This window comes from Neolamprologus brichardi, chromosome 18, assembly GCF_056152115.1.
Source record: "Neolamprologus brichardi isolate AB-2024 chromosome 18, ASM5615211v1, whole genome shotgun sequence".
NCBI classification, from domain to species: domain Eukaryota; kingdom Metazoa; phylum Chordata; class Actinopteri; order Cichliformes; family Cichlidae; genus Neolamprologus; species Neolamprologus brichardi.
This window is the reverse complement of record NC_142121.1, coordinates 1,475,986-1,497,935: the sequence shown is the minus strand read 5'-3', so window position 1 is coordinate 1,497,935 and position 21,950 is coordinate 1,475,986. Positions and strand designations below refer to the sequence as shown.

Here is a 21,950-nt window from a genome sequence, read left to right as displayed (position 1 = left end):
ACCTGATCCTGACCTATAAATGAAAGCGTGAGCAGCATTTTCTTTAAACTGTTTAAAAAGTTTTTAATGGCAGAGGAAAACCTCTAAACATGTCACGTGCTGCACTTTTACTGAACGTTAATGTTGGCCTGATGAAGCCGTTTCCTGTGTCGCCTCCGCCTCGAACAAAACTGGTGGTCGTGACCCCGACGAGTGTCAGGTCGGTGTTTGTCCTGCACTCTGACCTCCCTCTGCCTGCTCTGTGAGCTCTGAGCTCAGCGAATTAGATTTTTAAGTGAAGAAATACTCAAATCTAAAATGTTTTACGAGACAGGAACCTTCACTTCTTATCAAAGCTTTTATTGTGAAAAATTAGCAGAAGCTTGTAATGGAAACTGATCAGATTTCAGCTTTATTCTGATTAAATAAAATATATTTCTACTCTAATTACACCTGCGACCTGTGGCAGGGAGAGCAAAGGACGTACCAGCTGTTAGACAGGAAATAACAAAATAGACAGAGCCTTCAAAATAAGAGCGTGGGAGGAGTCTACCAGTTAAAGATAAATAAAATAAATGAAGCTGAAAACGACTCCATTACCAATCGCCTGTCTCTCTGTGTCCTCGCAGATATCCAGGAGTTTTACGAAGTGACCTTATTGGACAGTCAGAGATGGGTGGAGTCTTCCAAGGGGGCGGACCCCATGGCGCCTGTCAACCTATGGGACTTCTCCAGCCTTCAAAGTACAACGGTGACCTCGGACACGCTGCCCAGCCTTAGCACCAGCATCGAGGTAAGAACTCCAGCTGCTGACAGCTGCCGCTCCGCCCGTCAGGACAGGAAGTGCCACCAACACTCGGGTTCTTTTTCCTGCTTCCTGCTGCTCTGTAGCAGAGACGCTGACCGTTGGTTAAAAATAGAAAACGGTAAAAATAGATCAAACCTTTCAGACTGCGCAGGATGAAAAATGAAGCTGCGTTTGATTTGCAAAGCAGCTCGATGGACAAACTGACGCCATCTGCTCCCCGCTCGCACTAAACGAGGAAAAGCAGGATTCCCGCCAGCGCCGGCTCCTCGACGGGTACAAACGGGTCGAACTCCTGGTCACAGCGTGTTTGGTTTGATTAGTTTGGGCTGATGAGCAACTCGTTTCACTGCAGCAATAATATTTCTGCTTAGAGCCTCATTAAGTGTCAGTTTTCTTCCTTCAAAAGAAAATTCACAAAAACTGTGATGAGACTATTTTATCCAGAACGTTAAAATTACAGGAGATGAAATACATTTTTTCTGATTTCCAAAACCCTGAAATGACTGAAACACATAAATGCATCTTTAGCTCGTGCTACGCTGAGCGGTTGTGGTCGGTCGTCTCCTAAAGGCCAAGAAAACCCTCCGTCAGTGTGTGGATGCCATCTGTTATCACTCCTCCTGCTCTTATTTTGAAACAAGAGCTGGATCTTCCTGTCTTGTTTACCAGTTACAGCAGCCATGTCTTGGTATTTCCTGGCAGTGACAGAAACAGTCATCACTCATAAATGAGAGATTTAAAAATAGAGAATGACACGTTGGTATTTCGTTCGTAACTGGAGAAGCCAAAATGAAACCTTCTTTTCTTTCCTGTTTACTTTTCTGGGCTTTTTTTAAATATAGACGTAACCACGGTGATGTCACCCTTTGGTTTTGTCCTCAGTCTTAGCAGTTTGGCTGCCACCATGTTGGGTTTTTGGAGCCAGTAGTGAACATGTAGGTAGTTAAATGCTCAGTTACCTGGCAATGCTAGCAAGCTTGCATTCAGAGACATGGAGTGGTGCTAATTAATGCTAATTAATGCTAACATCCAATTTAAATTGTTACATTTCATTAAATCTGGAGCTCAGACTTCTTGGACGGTCTGTTAGTGCCGTAACCTCACTGCTGGTCAGATGATGTCATTAAAACAGTCCAGAATACCAGCTCAAGCTTGGAGCCAGCTAGCAGCTACAACCACCTGTGTCACCATTCACCTGTCGAAGAGGCCACGCCCCTCAAACTACAAACTGTAAACCCTTAAACGGCTCTGGAGACCAAAGCGGTTTCTGTATCCAGCTGTGAACTTTTTATTTAAGTATGTGGGAACTCACTCGCTGCCGGAGCCTCCGGTGGACATTGGAGGAACTGCAGGTTTTCTTTTGATCATGAATTAAATGTTAACTTAATTTTTCATGTTTCAAACGAACTTTTAGTAATTATGTTCTGCAGAATTCGTTCGGCAGCACTTTCCTAGTTTGTGCTGTTTTTAACATTTGGCATTTCTTCTTAGCTGCTCTCACATGTTAAATAAAAACGTGTAATCACAGCGCCATCTGGTGGTACAAATTGCTATTGAACAAAATGAAAGTCGATTCAGCCTGAGCTGATTTCTGTTTCACGCTGTGCACAGGTGTGTTGGACATAAATCTGGAGCGTCGTTTCTTCACCTTGAGTTTAAATGATGTTAAAACAGAAACTCTCCACCAAAGTGCTTTTAAATGTTTGACTGATTTTCAGCCATGAGAGCAACTGTTCAGTTTCTCTCTGGTGTACGTGACCGTGCGCGTCCGCAGCAGCTTTGAGCTAAAAGACGACGTTTGTGTTGGAGGACACGATGGCGTCAGATGTCCTTCACTAGTCCACAGGACGGTGATGATGAAGATTTAGATCAGCAGCCTGAGGAAGAACAAACTTCATGAGTTGTGCAGTTAAAGCGAGGAAAGTGAAAATGAGACGGGTGATGTTTCCGTCTGGAACGACAGTCACATGTGTGAGCGCTCGTGGAGGTTCACTCCCCTGCCGAGGTGGAGATCATCCAAAGTTGTTAAAGGCGGAGCTGCTGGTTTCATCCTGTGTGTGTGTGTGTGTGTGTGTGTGTGTGTGTGTGTGCGTGTGCGTTTGTGTGCGCGTGTGTGTGTATACGTTCCACTCGCTGAGCTCGTGTTTAACCTCAGGTGTGTTTTTGTGCTTCTGACTTCCTGATGACATGTTTGAGGGGCCTGAAGGAGCAGGTGTGTGCGTGTGTGTGAGAAGGGAAAGCAAAAACCAACTGTTTCCCTGATTTTTATCTAAACTGTCATCAGTTACACTTCATCACCATCTGGCAGTTTGTTTACGTCAATAATTTATTGATTGTTTGGTTATAAAACGACCAGAAAACATTAAAACTGATCCCTCGTTAGTCCCCGAATCAAAGCAAATGCATTAACATTAAACTGCCGTAGTCGAAAATCCAAACGACGTTCAGTTTCAGGGAAAAACAAACGATTGTTGTTGTCTGATGTTTTTAAACACGCATCTCAACAAGAAAACAAACAGAAATAATGTTGAACATCAAACTGGTATTGATTGGAAATCCACAGATTTCAGTTACTTTCTATAATATAAGAAGAACAAATTTCCTCCAGTTTCCAGTTTTGTGCTGATCTGACGTTTGTGAGGACGTTTAAACTTCTCACTTGAAAAACAATCCGAGGTCAACGACGCTGAGATTTTACTGGATTTTCACTCATTGATCAGTTTATTATTGGAGTTATTTTACCTGCAGAATGAATCTGTGATACTTTTCTATTCAAACGTGTGTGCAGACCTGAGCACAGCTGCTCAACCCTCAAACTACAACTTGGTTTATTCCAGATGTTGTGAAGTTCCAGAGTCGATGCAGCACATCAGCAGTCTGTAACAAACATCAGAGCAGTTCGATAAAATGTAACAGAACAGACGATAAAATGACGCAAAACCAAATCAAACGGGACAAAAAGTCAAATAAAATAAAGACTCGCTGAAAGTAGAAAAAGTGACTCTGCAGGTAAAACGGGAAAAAAGACAGAATGAAAGTGGTGACTCTGATGTTTTAGTTTTCTGACGTCTTATAATTTGAAACAATCGATTGATTATTGGTAAAAGTGAGAGATTAATGTAGCGATCTCCATCAGTCTGCACGCTTTTAAAGTTATTTTCAGTAAAGTTTCTGTTTTCTCTTCCTGAAAATCGAGAGCAGAGGCGGCAGGTTGTTTGTTTGGTGCTTTAAATCCTGAGACCTCAGTGTTTGAGCTTCTGTCTGCGGCACAAACACGTCTCCAAGATGTGATTTGCGACGTCGTGGTGAACGCCAACATGTGAAACGTGAAAGCCGGCGATTCTGTTAGTGAAAACGGAGCAATCTGCCTCCTCTGCTTCGTTCATTCGCTCTAATCCCGTGTTTTCATAATAGATGGGATCAGCCTGAAATTGGAGTATAATCCAGAAAATGTTATTTTGTCTTTGTATGAGATTGTTTTTTTGGGAGGGGGTTAAAGCTGAAGTTTGCAGAGGTTGCCGTGGCAAACAGCTGGAGTCTGTAATGCATCATTATTCCCGTGCTGTGCGCTCGGGCAGGTGGACGGAGACGCTCATCCGCTCGCGGCTGGCCTGAGGTTAGCGTTCGGGGTTGCGTGGCAGCTGATGCACGCTCAGGATTTACTCTGACGCTCGCCATGTGAGTGAGCGGCACATCCAGGTTAAGTGGAGGTCACGGTTCTCATCTGATGGAGCTGGCGAACCGTTTGTTTCCTGAGTGAGGCATCGGGCTTCTCGCTTCACCTTCTTGTCTGTTTGTTGTCTGAGGAGCTTTTCCAGAGCCCGACTGAGCTCGTTCATCCTGGTTTTTCAGTCCTGTGCTCTCAGCTGTCCAGGACCCGGGTTTGGGTCACATGGGTGTAAAGGTGAGCTGGTTGTTTGACCAGGCGATCAGTACTCCATCTGTATCCTCTGGAGCCAATAAGCTGGCTCCTTATTTGAACGACGTGCAGTCGGCCATAATGACCCCGGGAGTTCTCTGCCAGCCACCATAACACGCTGCTGCAGCTGGTTGGGTTTCAGCTCTTTGCAGATGCATGAACGGAGGCAAACGTGCGTCAGTGTGACATATTTCACCTGATGATCAACGATGGAGGGACGTACGCATCGTGTTTAGATCAGAAACCTGACGTTGGCTGAGATGTTTGAACCTGCTGTGTTGTTGATTGAATGCTTTTCTTCTTCTTTCCTCTTTTTCCCGACTGTAAACGCTCATGCTCCCCCGTAGGACTCCCCCCTCCTAAACGAAATCCTCCACACGTTGGCGCAGGCCAAGCGCCCGCCTGGCCGTGACGGACAAGTAAGTACTGCCTGCTGTTGGTGGGAGGGGCTGTCGGTGTCGTCCACCTTCGCCGCATGTCCCATCCAGTCCTCGTGTGCTTTTTTTGGGCCATCGGAGGGGTGGGGTCAGGGGTCAGGTTCGCCCAGACGGCCTCAACGTGTCGCTTTGAGTCGTTCTGATCTGAGTTTGGATGAAAGTGAAACCAGAGCTGAAGTCTGAGGATTGTTTTCAACACTGATCAATAAAACAAACTCCTCTCACCGAGGCGCCGCGGCGTCATGGTCGGCGTGTGAGCTTCGTCCTGACCTGAAGCTCCTTCAGTGTTCATCCTCCATCTTCACGTCTGGTCTCAGAGTTTAAATATTTCTGTCAGCAGGAACGCGGCGGCACGTCGAGGCTGTCTGTGCTGTGTTCAGGGGTCGTGGGTTCATCGTGCTTCATTCGTTTTGGTTCATGTTGTCGGGTCTGAACGGTACACCTCCGGTCCTCAGAGCTGCACACACACACACACACACACACACACACACACACACACACACACACACACACACACACACAGCTGTCACTGATGTGGGAAAAACTTTATTAACTGATTTACACGAACGAGTCTTCAGTCATTCAGAGTTTACACATCGAATCAGGTTTGACGAGCTTTTCTTTTCACGCCGTGACCATAAATGGAAAACGATCAAAAATAAAAATGACGCCATGTTTCACATGAAAATATCACAGCTAGCTAATAAATGCATGTGAGCTGTTATTCTGCAGTTACATGAGCTTTGAGAACAGTTGGTGCTTCACTTTACTGCAACAACAAACCTAAAATGTAACCAGTGTTTCCACAAGAAGCTGTGAATCAAAGTTGGATTAAAGTGATATTAAAATCATTTAAAGTGTTAAACGTGGATTAAAACTTTACCCATAGCACAATAGAAACACAGTAGATTTAATAGAGCTGTTCACAGCAGCAGTAAATGTGTTTAAGAACATTTTACTGATACTTTTAATCTCTTTAAATGCAGATTAAAAATTCACTTGAAGCTCAGGATACGGTAACAGAAGTTTGTTCGTTAGCGCCGTGCAGGTTTCAGTTCCTGTATTTCAGCTCTGCAGCACAGTTTCATTCACATTCAAGTCCAAATGAATCTTACATTGAAGTGAAACTCTTCGATCAGTTCATGTTTATTGTTTTTGATTGAATTTCACTTCCTTATTTTATCCAAACTGAGCAAACAGACGTTCAAACTTCACTGAATTCATGTCAGCATGTCTCAAATATCAGCTGATAAAAAGCACCTTAGTGTTTGAAATGGGTCAACTTTACATTTTGAGCTGTTAGTGAGAGAGTCCGTTAAACACCGGGTATGACCCTGCAGCCAGGCTGAGCGCCTGACCCCTGAGCCTGCATGTGTGGAGCTTTTATTGTGAAGGAGCCTTGCGAGGCCTCCCCTGGACAGACTGGAGCTGTACTGGCGTTCAGCACCTTCGTGGTGGTGGTTCATGTGGATTTCACTTCAGGTTTCCGTGAGGCTTCGGTCCTGCGCCGCCTCTTCAGGCTCCTGTGTGTCTCGTGCTGCTTTCAAATACCATCCTCATGTGTTTCTCAGTGTTGTACGTTTCTGAGCGCCGCAGCTCGTCCGGGGGACTTTCTGACCTCACATTGCTGTGACCCACTTATGCAAAATCTACCTGCGAAGCTTCGTCCATAAGCAAACATTATTCACCACGAGGCAGCGGCGGCTCAGAGCCTCGGCCGGGAAAGAGTTAATAATTCACACAACATGAAGCTGTGGTCCAACCATCTAACAAGGCTCAGCTCCCTTTGTATCCACATTGTTTCACTGTCGTCAGGCTGCAGGTGGAGAACACCTGCTGACAGGTGAGGCTTCTCAGCTGCAGTGGAAACAGACTGTATAAAACAGATGGACGTAGCGTCGTCACCTGTTTGTTAGTGAAGTCTGTTTTGTGAAGCCTCAAACTTGACACTGAAGGGTACTGTATGCTCATTGATTAATGACTTTCAATCACAAGTTGTTAGCCAATGAGCATCTTGGCTAACAACTTGCATTTAATGACACCTGAAAGCAGCGACTGAGACCATGAACTCATCAGGATCAGATGATCAGGCTCGAGGGTCAGAGGAGGCGCCACCTGCTGGACATTCAGAAGAATGCACCGGCTTCATTTTGCACAGCTTGAAACTGCATCCATCTTTTATCTACAGTCTGTAGTCGGAACCCACAGAACCGCTGCATCATCGCAGGAAGAGGCGGAGACTTGGACACGGACGAACTGTGAGCGCGTCCTGTAAGATGCTCATCGACCAATAAAAAACCTGCTGTGTACCTGGTGAGCAGGTGGTGGACAAGTAGTTTCAGAGGCGCTTTGTGTGACAGTCGATGTGGAATAAAACTCACATCATCTCGACTTTTCCTGAAATGTTTCCACGGTGATGAAGCTGCTCGGGCAGCCGTGCAGAGCGCTCGAATGTCCTCGTGTTCCTCAGAACAACCAGCAAAGCTTTTCACTCTGACTTTAACTGATAACGTTCGTGATGTGTGACGACCACGGCGCTGTGAGCGGTTCGAGATGTCCACACCTGAGGCAGGTGCTGTTTCTCTGCAGGGTTAAACTATTCTTTTCATATTACTGTGAAACAAACAAAAGTCCAGTGCTAAACACAGTTGTGGGTCGCAGCAGCTCAATAAAGGTTTTTAAACTTTTCTGCAGTGAATGATCAGACACGGGTCAAACATGCAGGCGTGCTTCTCGCTGCTGCTGCACGGCAGACGTCAAACTGCTGCAGCTCATCTGATCGATCGCTCTGATGCTCTCAGCTGCTTGGAGAACAAGTACAAAAACACTAATAACTATTTCTCTTCAGGGCAAACGAGCTCATCACTTTAATGTAAAGCCCGGCAAACTGTTCTGTGGAAAACGCCACTCGCATCACTTCCTGTTCTGTGTTAATGTCGAGGTGTGAAACACGCCATATGATGATGATGAGACGCGACGCAGCTACATGACGGATTCATGGAGCTGTGAAAGATCCCCACCTGCCAAACGCCCACGCTGCCCCAGCTCCTCCTCCCCCTGCTCCTGCTGAGAGGGACACTGCTCCTCCTCCTCCACCTCCACGAGCATTTGGCGTTGAGTCATACATGTCATCAGCAGCACTTAGCGTGTTTTCAAACCTCAAGAGGAAAAGCCGAGGCACAGTCTGACTCAGACAAGATGAGTTTGTGGTCTCTTATCGAGTAGGACGTCACAGCGCTTCAGGGACACTTTAAAACACACGTCAGTCTGTAATTCAGTTAGCTGATTGATAGAAAAATTATTCATGAATCCTTTTTATGTAAAAATGTCAGACATACTGCTGTTTCAGCTGTTTTTTTATTTTATTTCAGACTTTGTTTAATGTAGAAAATATCAGGGAATAGTCACATATATCAGTCAGTATTTCACATGATTATTTGAAGAAATAACTGTTTTATTCTATCAAGTTGAAATTTATCTATAATCAAGTCTTTTTAGAGTCATGTTGCACTTGTAATAAAACAGTATTATTCACTGATAAGTAAAAACTCATTTCAGCCCAGATCGTCATCTGCAGATATCATTCATGCCTAAGGAGTGCTCAGAATACCTACGTGCCATTTAGAACCTGCAGGGGAGAAAAATAATAATTGTAATTATTTCAATCACATGACATTTACCTCATATTTGCATCAAAACTGTTTTAGTTTTGGTTAAAAGTACAATACCTGATGTCAAATGTAATTACTGAAAGGTAAAAATACTTGACTCAGTTCAGTTACAGAATAAATTCATATTTTAATTAGTGTAAATTTATAATATGATAAATAATTAAACTACATAATTTAAGCTGCTCCAAAATGTATTATTTAATGTCTTTGTTTATTTTTTTTTAAGTGTTAATAAATACGCTGGTCTGCAATTACGCAATCATTACAGTACAGGTATTTAGTGTTGCATTCAAATACACTCTGAAACTATTTTTCCAGTCAAAACGCGTTTGATTGATCGGTTTAAAGTGAAAACTTGACTGGATAAAATTATATTATTAATTTCTATCTCCTGTAACCTCGCTAACAAACAGTACAAGACTGGTTTTAATAGTCCCGTGTTAATCTCTTAACCTCATAACTTGGAGGGAGTGGGTTTTTCCCAAAGCGCCTGAACGCAGCTTGTGTGTGTGGAGGAGCGGGGTTCGCTGAGCGCTGCTCCTGCTGAGCTCCGGATACGGTATGAAGGAGGACCGGGGGAGGGATGAGGTGGCTCTCCGGTGAGCGCACTCTCTCTCTTGGGTAGATTTATGACCGCAGTCGGTCGGTTTGTGAGTGAATGTGAAGTATTTATGAAGAGTGGCGCCTCGCTGGAGTTCGCTCAGCAGGAAGGACGGACGGAGATGAGATGCTGATGTTCCCGGGCTTCACTCCCGGCTCGGAACGATGGACTGCATTTGTATTGTCACCACTAAGGTAACGCTTGAAGAAAGCTCATAAAATACCGACACATGCACACACTGGAGGGCGAGTTTAGTTAAGAGTGAGTCGGTGTTAAATTCGGCTTTCATTACATCATTCAAACGGCTTTTTAATTAGGTGAAAATTCACTTTTTTTCAAGGGTCCGCGCCTCATTCCCGCCGTTGGTCCCCATTAAAACAGCACCGCTGATGAAGTGGTTAGTATCGATTTGTGACGATACATTTATAAAAGTGAGATTTCTACCAAAAATAGTGCTACCTCCTAATAGGTGGTATGTTGTCATTAATTGTGAGTCGATGGTCAATTCGGCTAGTATATTATAATAAAGACGACTTTTTATTCAGTAAAAAACTTACTTTTCTGAAGGGTTCGCGCCTCATTCCAGCCTGTTATACCCATTAAAGCAGCATCGCTAATGAACGGAGGTTGGTAACCGGTTTTGATGATATGAAGCGATGATTGTAGGGAAAGTAAAACCATTCATTTTACTGTATCATTGCCGAATTGAAGAAAAGTTGATGGACAAATACAGCCCCAAGCCTTTTATTCTTACTCATCGGTTTCTTTTCTAAAAAATAAGGATTAGAAATAAATTTGACTTTTCCTAATGCGAGTTTGGCGTGACATTTTCTTTGCTCTTTATCTTATTGTATGGTCTTTACCTTACAATATAACACACATTAAGTTGTTGTGATTTGAGGCTATATGGATTAAATTTCATTGAAATTTTCACGCCTTTGGTTTATTAAGCTTCTTCTCTTTTTAAAGTCATACTTATTTTTGGGTCGGTTTATGATTCAGTTCAATCCATTTATCGATTACTGATCAGGATAGTTACCAGCTGACTGTTTTAACTTTATGCTGGCAGTGTGTGGTGTCTGACTTTGAACTGAACAAAGGCTTCTTGGTGTTTTTAGAGCTGTGAATGAAATTTGAAAGCATCCGGAACATATTGACCTTTTGATTGTTCATTTTTATCACATTATTAACATGTAAAGATGTGACAGAGCTTATAATGCTGTGTGTGATCTGCTCTCTGCTTCCTGTGGCGTCACTGTAGCTGCTGAACGAGACAGAGCTGATTTTTGCGCTTTCACGTTTTTGTTCACACCAGTTGGAAGTCTGGAGCCGTCACCTTACTGAAGCTATTTTGAGCTCTTTGTGTTCCTGGACCGTTTGTAAGTTGTAGTTTCGTAGGTCAGGGAAAGATTGATAACTGAACATTGTCTGTTGAGATCCATGGAGCGTTTTAAATTAATTATGAGAGTTTTAGGTGATAAATGTCGACCTGTGTCCTTGAGCATCCTGGTCAACCTGAAGAATCCCAGGTTTATGTGTTACTCCGTGATGCACTTTCTCTTTGTGTCATAGTGTTTGGTTGTTTTATTGGGTTTATAAAAGCTACCAGGGCAAATGCACTTATTCAGTTATTTATTGGTACTTTCAAACTGTAAAAAACATGATGTTGTTCTAAACAACAAGCATGAGTTTAAAAACCAAACGCGAACCATGACGTTCAATAACAGAACATATCGCTGCATGTATCTGGTTATGACGACGACTTCTCAACCTGTCGTGTGATTTAAGGTTTGGGTGGCTCGCAGCATGGTGGCGGTGTTTCCTGAAGTTCAGATTTGGCTTTTTGAGGCACTGTCAGACTTCAGCCAGTCGCCATCTTTGCGCGCTGAAGTTGCTGCTCCTATCCTTCTTTCGCCATCTTATCAATGCTGTGATTGCAGCCATTCCCCAACTCTCTCTGAATGGGACTCATGGCCTTTGATCAGTGGGCTTTGGTCAGTGGTTGTTATCAATGGTCATGAGAATTTGCATAATTATGATTAAGGAACTGACCTTCCAGCCCATTGTTCCTTCAGTGGGCTGGTTTCAGTCATGATGCAAATGTACTGTTTATAAGATTGAAACCTGCAGTCAGCTGAGACTGAAGAAGTCACTTGGATGAGTGACGAAACGTTTCTCCCAGAAAACGCTACGTCCAGATGAACAGAATCAACTTTTGGAGATTTATTTTCCTGGATGATTGAGAATGCATCAAGACGGTCTAATAGGGGTTTTAAAATATCTGCTGTAAAGGTGACAGAGGACAGAGAGATGTTGTAGAGATGAGAAAGACGCCTCTAAAACCAACGATGGAGCAGAAATGAAAGCAATAAAACAGAAGCTGAAGTTAGAACAGGAGGCCGGTGTCCATGTTCTGTCTGTGGGAAGCGTTAAAGGAGCAACTTTGTTCTGAAAGATGAGTTTCAGTCTCTTAAATCTGTTTGCTGGGCTGAATCGTTAGTGGCTGTATGTAAACAAGGCGGCGTCTCCAGCTGGTCTGGGATCAGTGTCCCTGCAGGCCCTCATCTCTTCTCTGAAATCCCATTTCTGTGATCCGTGTCTCTCTGATCTGAACCCCCGCTGCCTCGTCCTTAAAACTCCCTCCGTGTGACATTAAACTTAAAGGACGTTTTTCTCCCTGCACCCGCTGAGCACTCATGAAGAGGCCTCAGTGGATTTGAACCAGCAACCTCCGTGTTCCTGTTTGTTTCAGGCGTCTCCTCCCCGCACAGGAAAGGTGTCAGAGCCTCAGGTGTGTGTTTGTAGGGCAGCGCCTCGGCGTTGGCGCTATTTTCAGCTCCTTATTAGCGACGAGCTGCAGCTCGGTGATTCAGCAGGACAAAGCACAGTCGGCTCGGTCTAAATACAGGAACACCAACAGATCAGCACTCGAGGAACACCTGAGGACACGGTTACAGGACGCACGCTGCCCGGGTGACTAAATATGTTACGTAAGAACCAAAACCAGCGTTCACAGTTTGAATGAAGGTGAAAATTATCCACAGAGACCAAAACTGATGTAGGTTCAGCCTGTAAACATTTCAACGTAGGAGCTGAGTCACTGCTGCAGCCTCCGATTGGAGGTCGGTGCTCGGATCAGAACCGGGCCGGGAGTTCAGGTCCTGGTGGCTCATCTCTGATAGGAAGTTTGCTGGTTTCAGGCAGTTGTGTTTTTAGATGTTTCACGTGGACCTGTTGTTGCTCCTGGCCCCTCTTAGAGCTGCTTTGCATGATCCACAATTCAAAACAATCCTTCTTTGTCTTCCTCCAGGCCTCGATGCAGCCCCTCAGTTCATCCAGCCTGATTAGCTTTGATTAGGTTTGAACACCTAGTGGGAGTGGTGGCTGTATCCCCTCTCTGTGACATCATTCAGATCCGAGAGTAGAAAAAAACCTGATAAACTGAGAGTTTTAGAGCAGTCTGACGCCTGATCATTGGAACACAACGTATATGACAGGAAATGAGGAAAATAAAAACATCTTTTTTGTTTAAAAAGAGATACAAAAAATGACAAATTGTTTGATGTGTGTAAAATCTCTCTGCTGTGTTTCTCGCCACGCTGAAACCAGCAGTGCAGGCACTCTCACGCAGATTCAGACACTTCCTGTCAAAAGTCTATTTATGTCGACGTCCTCAACCCCCGGAGCGAAAACTCAAGCACGAGATGATGTTTAATTTAATTATGACTCTGTGACAGGACGCGGCGTTTCAGCGTCTCCGTTACGGTGCAGTCATGTCCAGTTGCTCTCCATTTCCTTGCTGAGGAGTCTGTGCGTCCTCACAGCTCTGAACCTGTAACGAGTGTGTGGGTGGGAAAGAAGTTATCCAATCACAAAGCAGCTCGTTACTGTGGGTTTAAACATGGAGTCGTCCTCACAAACAGAAACATTCACAGAGCCGCAGTCTGCTGCAGCCGGAGGTCGGAGGTCAAATCGGCCGTCTGCACTCCTTCCAGAAAACAACCGCAGCAGCAGGGGCTGATGGGAAGGCTGATCGGCCGCTACCTGCAGAGAAGCATAATGAGCTCGTGCTGTCGGACTGTCGATGCTTCGATCAGCAGCTCGCCGCTGCGCCTGGAAACAGCCGCCTGAATTATTGATGATGGTTACGGGCAGAGCGAGGAGAGTGAACCTGCGAGCACGAAGAGTCAGAAACATGAATCATTCCTAGATTTGACTTTGGTTTATCTGTTGGTCGTGACCTTTGTTTTTACCTGCGTTCAATTTAAAATATTTTAATTTACTTTAATTTAAAAGCTTTTTATGACCTCGATGGCATTTTTTTATTTACGTTTACTCGACAATTTTCTCTGATATATACTTAATGCTTAATAAATGTCGTCAATAACATTCATACTTTTAAAGTTTGCATTTTGTATATCTGGTATTGTTTTATATGTAAGTTCTTTTAAAGTATAATTTAATTTTAATACTGTCTTAAGTACTTTGAGCCCGTATTGCAGTACTTCATGGCCCAGAGATGAACACCTGCATTAAAGCTATTAGTGATGATTATGTGCATAAACGACATCCCGAGCTGCTCGGAAACACTAAACCTTCTGACCCCAAACCTTTATCGGTAAAGCCGGTCACATGACTCTCTGCGGTCACATCTGTCGCACGGTCGTGAGATGCGGTTTATTTTCTCTTTGCTGTAGTTTGACAGAACAGATGTGCTGATGTTCAAGCGATGCCTGGAGGAGGAAACAAACCCTCGATGAAAGCCCTGCGACAGACTGGCGACCTGTCCAGGGTGTACCCCGCCTCTCGCCCTATGACAGCTGGGATAGGCTCCAGCGCCGCCCGCGACCCTGGAAAGGATAAGCGGAAGCGAATGGATGGATGGATAAAGTTGAGGAGTTGTAAAGTGTTTTGTCTAATGTCAATTATATCGTCAGTTATATCGTTATCGCAAATTTTCAAATGTATATCGTGATACATGTTTTTGGTCACATCGCCCTGCTCTACTGGTTTCACCTGTTCTCTAAGCTGGTGGTGTTAACCCAGCAGATAAACCGCGCGACACGTCGTGTCGAGTCCAGCTGTGACGGTCGAAGCTCGGCACAGGAAGCTCAACAATTATCTCTGCCCTCACTGTAACGGCGCTCCTGCTGTGAGTGACGTCGAGGCGCCGTGAGGAATTTTTAATGGCTGTGTTTGCACTGCAAGAGGCTGATGGGCCCTGAAGGAGGACACTAGCCGAGAGGAGCAGCCATGCAGTTTAATAAGACACTCACACATGCGCGCACACACACGCACGCAAACACGCACGCAAACACGCACGCACACTCAGCAATCTGCCAGCAGTCTGCAGGGAGGTGAGGAGAACAGAAGGAGAGGTTGGAGAGGAGGAGGAACAGAGAGGATGCTGGGAAGCGTGGGCAGGGCGCTGAGATGAAAACAGAGAGGCAGAAGACTGGCTCTCACTTCTGTTTGCTTTCTGTGTGCTGTGACCCTTGACCTCTGCTGATGATGCCCTAATCGCGTGGCACCACTGGGAGTTAAATTGGCAGGTTTCTTAAGAAGCTTCTCTGTGAGTGAGTGGAAGGTTCACACTGACGCTGTTTAATAAACGAATCTTCAGGTCAACATTTTAATTTGTCTGTTGTTTCAGTCTGTGGCTGAACACCTGCAGAGCACCTGGCCTGATTCAGGACTGTGTCCAAACCTAAAAACAGCAACACATTTATCGTAAAACTTCAAATATAAGGTGCTTTTTAAGAAAATGTGTAGCTTTCATTCTGTTACTGTTACACACTGGAGCTGATGCCTCACGCCTCCTTCATGCACCATGATAACAAACTGCTGCAGGGGGTTGAATTGTTTTGAAAGGCGTCTGGTAACACAGGTGTGTGTTGGCTGTTTGAGTCAGTTTCTTTTGTTGCTGTTTAACTGATCAACTTTCTGTGTGCTGACTCTAAAAACGTCTGTTGTTTTGTGTAAAATCAGACTGTATATAACATTTGTTATGTTTAGTTGTTTATGAATCCTTGATGAAGATGATATGACAATGCCTGAAAATAATTTGTTTTATTGGCAGTTACCAGTGTTGGTGAAGTTACTTGAAAAAAGTAATCAGTAACTAATTACTGATTACTTCCCCAAAAAACTAATCCCATTACTTTACTGATTACTTATTTTCAAAAGTAATTCGTTACTTAGTTACTTAGTTACTTTTTAAAAACACGATTTACAACCTGAATAGGTGATAAAGTGATAGATCTTTCAGCCCAATTCTACTTTTTCTGCATAATCCATCATACAAAATGTAATCAAATGGAAAAGTCTCTTTTTAAAACTTGTTTTATTAGTTTTAATCTTTTAACTTTATGCATCAAGCAAACATTTAATTATCTGCAACATTCTCTGACTGGAAGAAATTAGTTTAACATTTAAACCTATTTTCTGCACATTCCAGCACATAAAATAAAATATTTTGTGTGTTTACACTCAGTCTTTCAAATAGATGCAAGTAAAACACAGCAGAAAATAAATAAAGTCACAGACTAGCGGTCCTGTTGCTCTATTTTCACCTGTAAAGCAGGAGTGGGGTAGGCGGAGGTTTACCCTGGTGCAGGTGTGCAGCGGTCAGTGGAAGAATCCACGAGTTTCTCTGAGTTTCCCATTACGTCGTAGCTACTCGGTGCTTGTTTGGAAGTTTAGGGGTTTTTTCGCTGTAAAAAGAAGTTTTCTTCCCACGCACAACGGACACTAATGTTTTTGTCACTTTTTATGGAATCAAACTCAAAGTAAGGTCAGTACTTCCACGCTTTAAACGCTGCACGCTCATACTCTCTCTGCACTCGATATATGATCCATTGTTGATCTGCACACAGCTGTTGTCACGAACGTCGCACTCGCTTACGTCACTGTCATGAGACATTCTCGCAAAAAATCACGGTTTTAGTAACGCAGTAACGCAGCGTTCCTACGGGAACGTAACGGTAATCTAATTACCGTTTTTGCGATAGTAATCCCTTACTTGTTACTTGAAAAAAGTAATCGGATTACGTCTCTGGCAGTTACTCGTTTTATGCTCTGCTCGACTCGGATCAGCCGATTGTTGTTTGTGACGTTGCTGACAGGGACGTTGCCCCCTGGTGGACAAACTCACAGCATTGGACTGGGAAAGGTGAAAGCTAGCCACCTGTCAGTGCTGCAGGGCAGGTGGACCAAAAGTCATGAGCTTGACTGGGATCACAGCAACAAGGTGTTTGTTTTGGTTTAACCACACCACCCCTGACACCACCCGCTGGGCTGAGCACCCAGATTCACCTCATCCTGCCAGATGTTGTTCAGGTTGTTTGTTTCAGACGTGACCTCTGCTGGTTGTGTTACTCCGGGTATCAGTGCTGACTCTACCCTCTGTCACCAAAGACAGAAGCTGGGCATTTGTGGATTTTCAGTTTAAATTCTCACTTGGTTCGTGCTATCCACCCACCATAACACTGAGTGCTAGCAGCCGCGGTGGAGCATCAACTCAGTCGTTGACACATAGCGATGAGTGATGTCGCCTGCTTTGAATAGTGGACATAAGGTGATATCAGCTATCTGCTAAAAAGTCATTCATTCACATAACGAGACAAAAAGGCTGCAACAGCATCAGATTTTATTTTAAAAATCTATTTTTGTCAGTTTTTCTGTTCCTGTGTGAAACTTTTGATGTTTTCTCTCTGATGAACAGACGGAAGTCAAACAGATGATAAACACCCGTCATTAACTGTGACGTTTGTGGGTCGCTGTCATCCACGTCTTTTATCACTTTGATGGAAATAATCTCTATTCTCCTAATTTATTCTCACGAGTCTGCGGCAGTTTCTCTGGATCTTTGTGTTTCTCTGCTTCTCCTCGTCTCCGTCGTGTTGAAGTCTTCATTAGGCTGTGGTTAAACATGCTGTTATTGTACTTAAGAGCTTGATGCTTTACTCTGCAGGCATTTTTACAGCAGAGGAAGATTTCCTCCTCCTCTCTGATCCTCTGCTCCCCCCTGGGCTTCCCCCCTCTTTCCCCCTCTTTCCCCCTCTCCCTCCATTTGTATGCATGCTGATGGAGAATCTCTGTGGTTTCCCTGCATATTAAACCGAGCTGTCATATCTCTGCTGCGCTGAATAATAGATTTTCCCTCTTTGTGTTTTAGAGAGAGGGAAAGATGAAGGAATAGAGAAGGATGAAAACACAAAAAGAGCAGAAGGAAAAGAAATGTGCAATATGTTAACATGATTCATTTCCATTATTAAACAGATCCTTTTATAGTAGCAAAATCACGGGACAAATGTTGAATTTGCAGAGTAAATGTTTGATTAAAGCCACAGAGCTGCAGCTGTTCCCTTCATAACCACAAGAAAGAAGGAGGAAAACTAATCAAGTAATCGTTTGACTTATTTATGGCTCCAAATGGAAAATTAATCACTTGGTCCAGTGTTTCCAGTGTGAGGTCTTTGATTTGTGTTTGATTTCTGTTATTTGGGCAAAGAAGGACATTTTAAGGATGAGCTAACTTTTAGACCAAAAGAACTAACAGATTAATCAAAAACTCTTCGGCCAAACTTAATTTTTACCAGCTGTGGTTGGTAGACACTGCAAAATCTCTTAATGCTCTCTGCAAATGTATTTTTTCAAATAAATTAAGGAGTGTAAATATAAGAGGGGAGAGAAATGATAGATTTACTTTTACTGTACAGCATTGAAGGAGAATCAATCATAAGAACTAAATATAATACACCGTAAGTAAAGTAAAAGAGCTCTACTTCAGTCTGCTTTTAATATATTTGGAGTTAATGCACTCAATCAGACCTTAGATTTGGACATGTTATAATAAATAAACTTTTGTATGAATAGATTTTTGTTAATGTTGGATCCTGTGCCCCATACACCGCACAGCTGCATGAAAACGGGCTCCGCCGTCATTCAAACAATAAAAACACTAGAACTAAAATAGAAGCACAACTATGTGACATCTTCAGATTTCTTGTTTGATTCATTTTATGCGAAAAAAAATGTTACGTAACAGAAACGTGTTTAGGAAGCTCGGTTTATGTTTGTTTTTTAAATTAAACTGAAGTCAGTTTTACGTATGCAGCACCAAATCATATCAGCAGCCGCCTGAGGCTGCTTTATATACTGTGAGGTAAAGACCTGACCATAATGCTGTTAAAAACATGACATGGACACTATTTTGAGAGACAGCTGTGAGGTTTTTGTTAAATGTCTGTGCCCCATACACCGCACAGTCGCACACTCTGGTTGTATTAACATTTGTTGTCAGTTCTTGGGTTTCCTTTCATTAAAGTGTATTTTTAGGTTGCAGCAGACTGATAAATGCAGGCACTGATGAGCAGAACTTAATGCTGGTAGATAAATTAAATTGTAAGTGCATGACACATTAGTGAAAACATTTGCTCCAAATGGCAGGAAGCAGAGATTCCTTCCTGTGCGGAGCAGGGAGGAGATTTTCGGTGATAAGAGTCCCGCGGGGATCAGAGATCGTGATGTTGGATGGCAGGAGGACCCGAGCTGCAGACTCCGAGGGGAATCACCTCTCAGTGCAGTCTGGTAGTTTATGTCTTTGTTTTCACGCCGCCTCTGACTCTCTCGGTGTTTGTTGCGGCCGCTGTCGGAACAGGAAGTGGCGGCCTTATTGACTCACTCCAGGGCTTTCCCATAGAGAGCAGCTCACAGAGCTCCGGCTTCCTTTGCCTGCACTGCGCTGAAAGATTTTCCAGCTGCCACTTTCTCCTGAAACGTGCTGCGAGCCTCGGCCTCGCTGCGTGTCTGCAGCCCGAGCTGATCTCAGGTCAGACTTCTCCCTACCTGAGTGTCTCCTGCAGCTGTGTGACTTCCTGTGGTCCGTTTAGTCTGCTAATTATGGTCGTTGAGTTAAACGTCAGTTATTATTCAACGAGAATGGATTGGTATCTTCTTTATATTCTTTTGGGTTTGACAGAAAGTGAAACATTAAATGAGGTCACTGCGTGGAAACAGTTTCCTCATGTTTGACAAATGAAACGGTGGACGACTGGCGACGATAATCATGGACTCCTGGGCCGCTACAGCTTTTAAAGCTGTTGGGCAATTATTACAATTATGGTTTTGTCAGTTTCTTTAAGTAACGGTGAGAAATCTGCCCGCTGTGTTCCCGTCCTCCTTAATTTCACTGTGACGTCTTCAGTTGTTGACCTGCACAGTTACAGGAGAAGAATTAAAAGCATTAAAAGCTCTGAGTCTTTACAGTCACGCTTTTAGGTAAAAACTAAACGTTGCAGATCCAGAATACTCTTTATTATAATTATCTGATAATCTGGAGCAGCTGCTGGTTTTGTCTTCACACGGTCCTCTTGACTGTAAACCGATTGAAAGTATTTGGTTTCACAAAAAGACGACGTGGGTGTCTTTAATGCAACTGTCGATGATCTCACTGGGAAGCTAAACATTGGCTTCCTTTTTCAGGAATAAATCCGCTTTAGAAAACTCTTCTGTCTGCGATTGTTTATGCTGATTTACTTTTGTCTCCTCAGGTTTACTCAGATGATTCAGACTTGTTTGACTACAAAGTCTTTGACTCACCACAGCAGACGTTTAGAGTTTAGCGGGTTGGTCATCACGGACCGCTCGCAGGAAACGTCTCATCTGTTCTTATCTGTAAATGATTCCAGTTCATCTTCTTCCTCCTGTGTACTCGGGTTTTGACACACATGAGAAAAATCCGTCTCACTGACGTCCTTGGACCAGGAAGTGTTTCCAGATGTTAGATGTGAACTTCATTATAAAAAGAAGTGTCGCTGTTTGCTTTTTAACATGTTACAGGCATAACTGTTGAACGTGCTTGGAGCTGATTGATCGTCTTTACTGATCAGCTGGATTACAGTGAATAATGCATATGTTTAGATTTGACGGTGTTTGATGTATTTATTGTATTAAATGTTGCTTCGCTGCTTGTTTACCACAAATGGACCTAATCGATTGTTTGATAATTGAGGACATGTGTTTTTAAAGCAGTACTTCTTGCGGCTTTACTGCAATCGAAACTAAAAATAGTTTGGGTTGGCGGCGTTTCATGATCAATATTTATTGGTGCAGTAATGCAGAATAACGCGGCTGTTGTATTACGTGAGTCTGTTCAGTTTGTTCGGCGTTTTGTGTGCACGTGTGACCCGACAGCCAATAACTTCAGGTTGGTTTGCACATCTGTTCTCTGGAGAGAGCTGAGGAGTCTTTATTTTAAAACCTGCCTCTCTCTGCTGCAGCGTGGGAGCACAGAGGATTGTGGGTAGGGAGTGGCGCTGAGCCGCTGCAGATACGACAGGGACGCTAAGATGCGACCTCGAATGGCTCCGACGTCCCCCCCCTCCTCCTCCTCCTCCCTCGCCTCAGGGCGACTCCTCGCCATCTGGGTCGACACAGGCACAAGAAGTCACTGCCAAACTGTCATTTGGGACAAAAACACTCACAGGCAGACGTCTTAGAAACACTGAAAGAGGAGGCGTGGCCTCTGAGGTACAGGTGAGACAGAAAACCTGGATGGTGATCATAGTTTATGAGCGGATGAAACAGTTTGTTGGAGTTTGTCTTGGAGGAATAAGGAGAACACAGGAAGTTATCAAACGTGTGGACTTTTATTTATGAAGGAGCACGTCGGCCCCAACGCCATCAGCTGTCATTGGATGGTTATTGGTCAGCTGATACGTGGGGAGTACGTGTTTTTCATCTATAATCAGTTTGTGTGCTTTCAGTGCATATTAAATTATTAACAGTGTGTTATCTCTGATACACACATCGCTGCTTCTGGGAAATGAAGGATCACGCTGTGCGAAAGCTTTCCATTCAGTTTGGTGCATCAGTGTCTGTTCAGCTGCAGCGCAGGGAAGGAAACTTTGGTGTGGCTGAGCCTGTGCTGCCCCCTGCTGCTCGTTTGTGGCGGTGCTCGTTTCCTGCACATTGATCGGTCTGTTCCAGCCGGTGTTTAAAGTTGGCAGAGACTTTTAAGATTTCAGTCCTGGTTGCTTAGAACCAGCCGCTGCCAGCAGCTCTTATTAATATATTTGGGGGGTTTAATGTTTGTGGTTGAGGACTACGAACAAAAACAGTGAGCACACAGCGCAGGAACGATCTTCTCCTGTTTATTCTCGGGTCGTCTGCTGGCTGAAGATCAGCTGATCGGTGAGGTTTGTCATTTGTTCTGATCTGAGATCTGCTGGAGTCGTGTTTTAGGAGTGTTCAGGTGTTCAGCTCTCCGTTTCTCAGCGTGTTTGACAAAACAAAACCCTCGGCTGCTGTCAGCTGGTCTCCTCTGGACCGTGAGGTCGGCTGGTTTCGTCTTTCTTTGGTGGATTTCGGATGTTTGGGATCTTCAGCAGGTTGTTTGGTTAGCTCGGAGCGTCCTCACTCTGACAGAGGAGCACATCTCTCTGTTTGGATGGTTTCATTCAGCTCTAATTGAGGTCCAGCAGGGGGCGCCACCTCTACAGCTGTTCACCTGACTGTGCAGGTCAGATACAGG

General features: G+C 44.0%; 1 protein-coding gene across 7 annotated transcripts in view; it reads left to right on the top strand.

Moving 5' to 3' along the window:
- LOC102789675 (disks large homolog 1) overlaps positions 1-21,950 on the top strand; it is a 99,501-nt gene that overhangs the window by 21,357 nt on the left and 56,194 nt on the right. For 5 of the 7 annotated variants that reach the window (XM_087832191.1, XM_087832190.1, XM_087832188.1 and 2 more), the window contains exon 3: positions 609-772. In XM_087832191.1, the coding sequence (XP_087688317.1) occupies positions 609-772 (164 nt within the window). Of the gene's footprint in view, positions 1-608; positions 773-5,053; positions 5,126-21,950 lie in introns of all 7 variants that reach the window. The other 2 variants (XM_087832185.1, XM_087832189.1) reach the window with 1 other exon arrangement.